Here is a 10158-nt window from a genome sequence, read left to right as displayed (position 1 = left end):
ACAGCCACACAGGTGCAGTGTATTGCTGCGCATTGCGGTATTATGCAAGCTTTATAGTGGAAACGAGGCCTAACAGGAGGCCATCAGAGGTTCATGCATGTTTTAGGAAACTAAACTGTTGTCAGAATAGATAAACTTTTAGCTGATCTAACGCCATGAAAGAATTGATTTAATATTTTATGTAGTGATATTTTAAATAGTGTAAACTTTTCTTTAACTATTCTCAGATATCCCGGACAGATGTTCAATGTGTTTTAAAATACAAACTGGAAAAAGAAACAAGTCTTTAGTCTTTATGGCTTTATATTTAGCATTTACTATAGTGTACAAGCTGTCTGAAGGCCATGACCACCAAAATACAGATGCTACAGACTTTCCATCCGTTAGTAAAATGTAGCACACCAAATTTTCCTCTGTTACGTGATGGCTTGGCCACTTACTTGCCACTAGTTGTGAATTCAGGCTTAACTCTTTTCTTGTGTCTCATGTCCAGGACAGGAAGTGATAGGACACAGAAGAATAATGTGGGCTTTTAGCCTTTTCATTCTCTATCCAAATCTAAATACAAATATTGCCCTATAAATACAGTTACATTTTCCTACTAACGATGTTTAGGAATCAGGCGTATCCCAGCATCTGGTGATGTCTATGATTTCAAGACTACAGGCTGTCATTGCCAGCAAAGGGTTTTCAACCAAATATTAGAAATGAACATTTTATTTTCAACTTTTTAATATGTCCAATTACTTTTGAGCCCCTGAAATGAAGTGATTGTGCAAAGAAAGGCTTTAGTTCCTCAGATGTCTATGCAATCTTTTTGTTCAACCCACTGAATTAACGCTGAAAGTCTGCAGTTCAACTGCATCTGAGTTTTTCTTTCAAAATTTTTTTTGGTAATGTACAGAACCAAAATTAGAAAAAAGTTGTCTCTGTCCGAATATTTATGGACCTAACTGTATATATACATATATATATATATATATATATATATAATGTTGTTTTTTTTGGTTACTACAGGTAACTACACGTTGCATACTGATCTTTGTTTTATTACCCTTGACTCATTTTGCTATTCTCCTTGTGTGCTTGCATTGTATCGAGAAACTCCCATTACATAATAATTGCTTTTAAAAAGCGGCCATCCTACACAGAGGAAGTATAGTGCTGTTTTATCTATGATTGGAACAGGTAAAATTAGGAGAAAGCAGACTGTTTAATGAAAGATAAACATTTAAATTATCCAAATATCACATTGCCTTCTCTTGCACAGTAATAAATTTATATTTTTGACTGTAAACACCCCCCCAACCCTCCCCTAATGATTTTGCTGTGGTATGTTTTTAATCATAATGAACAGCAACCAATATGTAGCACAAAAATGTTTGTTAGCCTTGTAAGCTATAAGTTCTTTGACAAGGTCACAATAAAACGTCAAAATATAAAGTCATTATTGCGACGGTGTATTAATTAAAGTTGATCTATGATCTCCACTTCGTAGCTTTCTGCAATCTGGAAAACACTAAATAAGATTTTCTGAAGATGATACATAATAATGGAGAAATTAATTGTGATAATCTTCTCAATACACAGCGTAGGAGTATTTGCATCCTTTCTTGTCCTGCCTGTGCACTTTTATCTTTTTGGGGATGAAGGTGTCCGTAGACATTAATTGATTATCATCCAAATCTGCCTGATTAAGCCACAGATATATAGGCTGACATTTGGTGGGGCAAGACATCTGGCTACAGCAAATGTAGGAGCAAAACTTTTCTTTTAGCCTTCCCCAAACAACAATCCGGATGTTTCTATGCACTCACAATTGGATCAGTCTATCAGTACCTCTGGACTGCAAAGCCCACAGTGTATAGAGTGGCATATCATTCAGTGGGACAAAGAAATCTCTAAGCAAACAGTCTACTGGCAATGGACAAGTCCCAAATAACACAGACCAAAAATATTATTACCAACAATGATTGGTTATAATGGAGCATATTAGGTAAAGAAATTGAGTTTTCATTTGTAACTACATATACCCATGTCAAGTGCTGATAAAATCCTAACTAGAAAAAGAATGGTATATTGTACAAGGCTATATGATTCATGGCATCACTTATTTTTTGGAGTGCTTACAATGTTCTAAAATCTCATTAATATTGTCACCTCCATAGGCCAGCAGAGTGATATTGGCACATAGACTTTTTTTATTTTAAACATTCTTAATTTTTAACTTTCTCAAATATAAAACACATACATTAACAACGGAAACATCATAAACAAGGTAAAGCACATAGACTTTGTATGTCTCTTTTAGGCCTAAAATGAGAGAGACTGTCGCTTGATAGCTGAATATGTATTTGCCATAGTCTAAGGTGAAAGCATTAGAGGTTGAGCAGACAGTACATTTTTTTTAGAGGTCTATACATCAGACCAAAAATAGTGATATCTGTGGATCAAAAAGGAAAAGATGGATTTGGTTTCGGAAGAAGGACGGTCTCTCCAAATTGGGCACCATACAATTGGTTGACTAATCCTACCTGCACTGATTTTTCACATATTTTTAATATGAATTGTTTATTGCAAAAGTAGTCACTGAAAAAAAACATTATAAAACTGACCTTGAATAATTGCAATATGTAAACCTATATGTTGGCTGTTATTTTGTCATCACAAAAATATTGTCACCAGTGAAAACCAAATATAATTGTTAGTATTATGAAATGTTGGAATGAAAATTTCATTGAACAAACAGCAATCAATTATGGCTATTATTAGCCATTAGGGAAGAGCAAAATTGAGAAGTTGTTTTAAGGTCTCTTATCTGCTTTATTTCTCAGGTCTGCGCCCTAAAAGGACAATCCGCCTCGTACTGTGGACTGGAGAAGAACAAGGAGGTGTTGGTGCCCATCAGTATTATGAGAAACACAAAGTAAGGATTGATAAGTATTTCTCTTTTCTGACAGATGGGATCCCTATTCAGTTGTTTATTATGGTTTATATTGCACTTATCTTTGGTGTATTTTCCCCCTTTTTCTAACCCCCCTTCTCAGAACTTGGTGGTGGATGGCTACCTTAGGGGAACTTTAACTCAAAGTAAAGATGTTTCATAGGGAAAAAAAAGAAATACTCTGAAAAGTCTACTTCTCCTAAATTTCTCTTGAAAAATATATTTCCCTTCTAACATATGACTGTGCCTAGGCACTTTTTGCAATTTGCAGATTATTGGTAATAATAAAAAAACACATGCATGGTGTTCCTTCTAACATTAAAAGCAGACCCTTGGATTGAAAATGGGGGCAAAAAGCATGTGACCCTTGTTTCCCTTTCCCCCCTGGCATATAAGATCCTCTGGAACCTAGCCTGCCATAGATGAAAGGAGACAACAAGTATGTACTCCCCCCCCCTTTCTTTTGGCAAAAACAGACCCCTGCCTTCCTCCAATGGTAGTAAGGGCTGTCATTGGATAAGAAGGCCTCACAACATAAGCTCAAAGATTTGTAAGTCTGCATGAGGAGTATATTGGAATATGCAAGTCCTCTTTTGGTTGGTTCCCAGATATCTTCTTCCTCACCCCAGGGAATGAAGAGAAAGCACTAATACTCTATTATGCAACAGGTGAAATTCCTCCACCTAGCACACTGATCATAGGAGTGCTTCATGTGTATGAAAAGTCATATAACTTTTATACTTTATATCTATGATCAGTTAAGGACTTGGGGAAATAAAGAAAAATATTTTATATGCCTCCTATAAACCGTGACTTATTCAATCCTGGAAAATCTGGAATCTCATGTAAGGCAATCAAAAGTAAGGACAACACATCACAATATGATATATTAAAATTGAAGTATATTGCAACTCCCACTGCAGCAGGGATACCGTAAGCAGATGATAGATTCATACCTGAAATTGATACCTAATAGCCTAATTTCATTTAAATGAAATAAGTCACTGTAAGTCTTTAGTTCCTGTGTCACCAGCCAAGGTTTATACAGTAAAACATGTGGACAGATTTTCAAGAGTAACCTTCAGCTGTATAGAAGCTCAGATGCAGGCACTGGAAATAATTCTTAGCAATTGCTACTACTAGTCATTGCGAAAATCTAGTGCTGTTCAGTTCATTTTATGTAGAGTAGAGGATGAACTTACTATGTCTTAATTTGACTTGAGCAGATCTTGATGAGCTTTGAACTGGTAACCTAAACTCTGAGAATAGAATGAGTTAGTAATGCACAAGTTCCACACTATATGCCATTCACTTTAAACTTGACTATATTTCCTAATGGACATCATATAGAGAAAAGTTAGACATTGAAAGTTCAAGTAGGTGTTACTTTTTTTTTTGTATTCCTTTGTTTATCTAATGGCCTTTGCAGCGCTAGGTCCCAGGTTCAAATCTCAGCCAGGATGTTATCTTCATGGAGTTTGCAGGTTCTTCCTGTGTTTGGATGGGTTACCGCCGGGAACTCCGGTTTCCTCCCGTATTTCAAGAACACGCATCTAGGTTAATTAGCTTCCCCCAAAATTAGACCAAAATGATTCCCCCTTTGACTGTGGTAATGACACATGACTATGGTAGGGATGTTCAATTGTAAGCACTTTTGAGGGACAGCTTTACAATTAACTTTGTATAATATATGTAAAATATGTCAATGGTATATAAATACTGGATAATAATATTTAGTTCATAATTGTTGTGCTGACATAAAAGTAAAACACTTCACAACCCTAGGGTTTCCTTTAAGATAAGGTTGTATTAGGGTAAACTCAAAGCTTTTTTCTTCATTTTTGATATTTCATGATATAGCACATTATGTAGATGCTGTGAAAAAGTAATCAATTCACAACACATAATAACACTTCTTATCTTGCAAAATTAGATCTTCTAAGGCAATATAATAACACGCCTATTACCTACTCTTTGACAAAAGCAGAAGGGCCCTTTTATCACTCATTGTTGAGATGTAGATACTTCTTTCACTGTGATCAAGTTGGGTAAATAGAAATGGAACAGTTTTTCCTAATTTTCAAATTATTTAATGCAAGTCCATAATACTGAAAAAGAGAGAGGCATGTAATTGTAATTTATTTTTTTATACAAGATGTTAGAAGTCATCAGTAAATTTCAAAATATCCATGGAAAATCCTTAGTAGGGTTTTGGTGACAGTGGATTATTTTATGCCACCAATGTAATATCCATACTAAATCAACCTATTATTTCAGAAATTATTTCTGCTCGTAAAAGATGATACCTTTCTATCCTAACTTTTAATTTATATATGATTGATAAGGATTTTGCATATACTTAGAATCCTTCTTAAACATGGGGAAGTAAAAACAAAACTGTTATCTGCAGGAAATCAGCTCCACTCCTTCTGCTACAAAAATAATGCAAAACTAATTAATAAAACAGTCTGTAATGTTAAAATAACACCGGCTTATCGCACACATATCACATGGTAAAAATAACTTTTAGTTATTAGTGCTAAAGTATATACAGAATGTTAAAATAGAAAAAATACATCAACTGTTCCCCTAGAAAAGAAGTCAATGGGTCAAATTTCTGCCATATCCCAAAATAAAACATAAATATCAAAAAGGGAAAAGAGGAGGAAGGCAAAAAGTAAGGAATTCCTGGCAGAAATACAATAAATAATATCAATCTGTCTTTAAACATAGTTTAGGCATCAAATGCACATTATAAAAAGATAAAAGATTGTTTTATGTAGTCTCCATGGACAACACATCAAAATGCCAACAGAGTTCAGATATCAAAAAAATAGAAAATAGGACTTTTAAGACACCTAATATACCCATTAATTTAAAAAGTTACTTAAAAATATTAACATTTATTTAATTAAAAAACACTGTACATTAGCATACAACTTGCAATCGACTGAGTATATAGTGGGTTCTACACGTTTCACAGACTTGAATCCGCTTCTTCAGGAACCACTTTGAGCACAATTCACTTTGTTCCTGTGAATGTGGACAGGTTTGCACCGTTCTCCCCAGTACCAACAAAATGGGGAGCAAACACAGCAGACAAAGACTGATCACTTCTTGATATTCTGCTATAAACTGGTATCACCTTAATATTAATCTTTTATACACATTTCTTTACATATCTGCCAAACAAAAAGGATCCTCTCCTTCTTCTTCAATCCCAGTAACTGATAATCCCTTCTTTCAATTCTACAGAGTATTTCCTGTTGTCCAACAACATTGATGCCTGTCTCAAGGAATCCCAAATGCATCTTTTCCACTATGTGGAACCTATGTGATCCTGTGCGCGCGCACATTGCTGTCAGTTGTGGATGTGTGCGGACTTAGGATCAGTCCAAGCTGCAGTTGAATTGCTGGGATAAACTGTGCTTGGGCTTATGCTGCTGATATTACCTAGTACTGATGACACTAACGTTTATGTACTCTTGAGTGTCTATGCAGATTCATTCATCAGGCTACAGGTGGTTTTGATCTGTTATGCTATCTATCCCCTGAAGTAGCGGTTCTAACCACGAAATGCGTTGCGGTACAAGCACTGTTTTTGATAGTTGATCCATGGTGACCACATGAAACAATCTTGTATCTTTTTATTGTTCAAATAAAAATTAACCCCCCTGGTGGTCTAATTATGTCAGTATTTTTATGTAAAAAGGGGTAAATTGTGTTGGCGTGGAAATTTTTTGTTTATTATTTTAGCTCTGTAATTCTTAGGAAAAACTCCCGGGTATAATAAAGTTGAAACACAAATGATAAATTATAATATTACAAATACTTTTAAATAAAATAAACTTTAATTAAAAAAATATATATTTTTTAATTTTTCTAAACAGGGGTACAATAATACAATAAACTTTTGGATTTATTATTTATTTATTTTTTATACTTTATTACTGTGATCAATGTTTTAAAAGCAGATTACAATGTAATCTGCTTTTAAATTTCCCACCAGACCACACACCCCCAGCGTACTGATGCTTCGTGCATCACATCGATCAAGCCGAGGATGTGATGCAGAAGCCGGCCAGGATTCACTGGATGACGCTGCTGGATCGTGGGGAGCAGGTAGGATTTTTTAATGCCACCCCCAGCCACACTCAGGAATACTTCTGCCAGGAATTCCCTACTTTTTTCTTCCCCCTATTTACTTCTTGCTTCTTTTGCCTCTCTTTTTGCTATCAGATATGTTGAATTCAATGGGTCAAAGGGGGTGCAAGGAGAGCAGCATGGGGCAAGCCACTTAGAGATCAGAAATACACCCAAACATCCTTCTTTTAGTGCTTCCTAGTATTGGGGTATGTCCGCTTTACAACAAAATTTAATGATGATGTGGCTAGAATAGACAGAGATTAGCATTAGGCCTGACATTTTTTTTTTGTTTTGTTTTTGTCTTTTTTTTTTTTTTGAGTTTGAGCTTAATATAATTGTCCCTTACACCCTGTAAAACTCATCACCAGGACAAAGTTAGAAAAAAATTATCCAGTGAAAACCCAAAATAGCTTATAATCTTTGTCTTTAAATTGACTCTGGGTGCCCTGCAAAATAGTTGCTTACCTTTTCACAACAGCCAGGATGTAGGATCTTTGCTTTCTTGAGCATCTGTCCCTCCTTTTTGTGTTTGAAAATGTATCCTTTACTGGGTTCCATGGTTCCTCGCACAACTTACATCACAACAGTCCCCTGTAGGTACGGATCAGTAGGAAGATCCACAATGCCCTGCAACTGATTTGCTAACCAACACACTTAAAAGGATAGGATGGCGCCATGCTCATAACTGGTCATGACAGCAATTCTTTTTTGTCTCTGCCCTCCATAAAAAGGTGTTTAACTTTTTTAACTACAGGTAGTCACCGAGTTAAGGACACCCGACATACGGACCCTCCTAGATACGAATGGGGCTTCCCTGCTCGCTGTGTGCAGAACGGAGACTTGGAGGGGTTAGAGGGCGGTTTGCATTACTTGCAGAAGAAATCTTTTGCTAAACACAGCTGAGTTTGTGGGTGATCTTAGGGGCGTGAGCTCTTTCTGCAGCCTCTTGTAACTCTTTAATGACCAAGACTCTGCAGTTGTTTCTTTTTGCATATAAAAGCGCAGCTTGCTTCAGAAGTTAAGTCCAGCTTTGTTGGTGAATAACTCACAGTGAGTATTTTTTACAGTAACTGATACCATTCTGCCTAATAAAATGTTGAGACAAACATCTGTCTTAATTGCATTTATTATTGCAATTAAAATAAGGTACCTGTTCTGACTTGCATACAAATTTAATTTTACTATGGCACTTTGGTCATTAAGATTAAGGCCCTGATTTATTAAAGCTCTCCAAGGCTGTAGAGAATACACTTTCATCAGTGAAGCTGGTTGATCAACAAACCTGAAATGGATCTGGTCCAGGATTCAAAACTTTTTGCTGGCTAATAGCAAATGATTTTTAAAAATCCTTTCCATGTTTTCTGGATCACCCAGCTTCACTTCTGAAAGTGTATTCTCTCAAGCCTTGGAGAGCTTTAGTAAATCAGGGCCTAAGAGTGAAGTTTCTCCCCTGTCTTGACAATTAAAACATATACGAGATATATGTCCCTTTGACGTTCTTGTATGGATTTTCTTTTGTGACTTTCATAGCTAGATCTAGGCATGGTAACTCTTATATTTCATGTTTTCAACTGTCATGTAATTCTTAGAAAATGGTCACAACAAATTTTCAAGTTTTTCTGTGTAAATTTGTATTGTTGAATGGATTTGTCCCAGCCTAGCAACTATCCAAATAAGCTTAGAACTCTGATATGTCATGGAAGCAGAATAATGCTGCATTGGATTTATTTCCTATGCAGGAATGTTGTTGGCTGGACATTTTGGGTGGTGTCATGGCCCTGCTGTCCCTCAGCTATGAGCCATTCTACAGAAACCAGTGTTTGTAAGACGTAGATTTAACCAAGAATTACGCTAGAAATCCATTTCTTCTGCAGCTCTCAGACTGTTTATGTGACAAGTCTAGCAACAACCAGAAAGACATGACACAAAATGATTGAATATATTACATGGTATTTTTTAGTATTATCAGTTTTAAGCAGATGCAGAGCTCAGACTAGTTGAATATGCAATTCCCTCGATTATACCTGCTGGGATAAGAATAAAAAAACTAGTTGATTCAGAATTTTCCCAGCATGTTATTATTTATTTCCAGATTGTCCTCATTTTGTGGCCTATTGGGGGAAGCTTACCAGAATTTGTTTGCTTTCATCAAAACGCTGCCACGTTGGGTGATTCTTATGGAGGCAGGTTGGATTAGGCTGAGGTTTAAAGCATGCAATTTATGGCAAGATATATATGTTTTGCACTTTTTAAACAGATTCAACAAAACTTTCACTCTTAGAGGGTAATTCACTTTTTAATATGATTAATATGTTGTATTTTTATAGCTTCAACATATTACACAGTACTTCACTTAAATGCAAATGAGATGAAGTTGTGCTTATTTCAACTACACCATTGAATGTTACACAGACCTGATAGAAAGCACAGCCAGCCTGAGGATCTGTCCTCCCGCCAGTGATTGGACTGTGAAAAAGCAGCAATATACTGATGAGGTCATCTCTGCCCCAATCTCTTGCTGGAAACCTTAACAGATCACAGTGCTGCCCCTCCATTTCTATACATTTTTGCTATACAAGTGATAAGGTTGAAAGTGGTTGAAAAAAGTCAAAATCAGTGCAAGGCCTTGGTCAGTATCAGTACTCACCAGATGCCAGTCCCCCAATCTATCATCACAGTCTTCACCCTTAGCAAGCCCTCGCTCAGTCCCAGGAGTCTGGTTGTATCTCCCAGCACACAGTTGCCCCCAGGACTTAAAGCGCATGGGATGGTGTCTGGGGAATAGTGTTGATGTTCGAATTTGGGTTGTCCCTTTATTCGACCCGAATATGGCTGTTGGAATTCGGGTAGACCCGACCCGAAAAACACAGGATTCGACAGCAAAATTTCGGGAGGAAAAAAAAAATTTTTTTTTTCTTAAATTATTTATTTCGTATGTGTTTTTTATTTTAAACTTGTTTAAACTTTTTTTATTTTTTACAGGTTATCCGACAATGACATTATGAATCATAATGTCATTGTGGGATTCCTGGACCGTGGGAACTTTGCGGTCACAGCTAATTGAAAGC

The 10158-nt window shown here is 36.2% G+C and overlaps 1 protein-coding gene across 2 annotated transcripts in view; it reads left to right on the top strand.

Annotated features, from left to right (window-relative positions):
* Positions 1-10158, top strand: part of CPQ (carboxypeptidase Q) — a 247584-nt gene that overhangs the window by 195338 nt on the left and 42088 nt on the right. For both annotated transcript variants that reach the window (XM_072410864.1, XM_072410865.1), the window contains exon 6: positions 2835-2926. In XM_072410864.1, the coding sequence (XP_072266965.1) occupies positions 2835-2926 (92 nt within the window). The remainder of the gene's footprint in view (positions 1-2834; positions 2927-10158) is intronic.

This window comes from Pyxicephalus adspersus, chromosome 5 (assembly GCF_032062135.1).
Source record: "Pyxicephalus adspersus chromosome 5, UCB_Pads_2.0, whole genome shotgun sequence".
NCBI classification, from domain to species: Eukaryota; Metazoa; Chordata; class Amphibia; order Anura; family Pyxicephalidae; genus Pyxicephalus; species Pyxicephalus adspersus.
The sequence above is the reverse complement of the archived record's forward strand: the minus strand, read 5'-3'. Positions and strand labels throughout refer to the sequence as shown.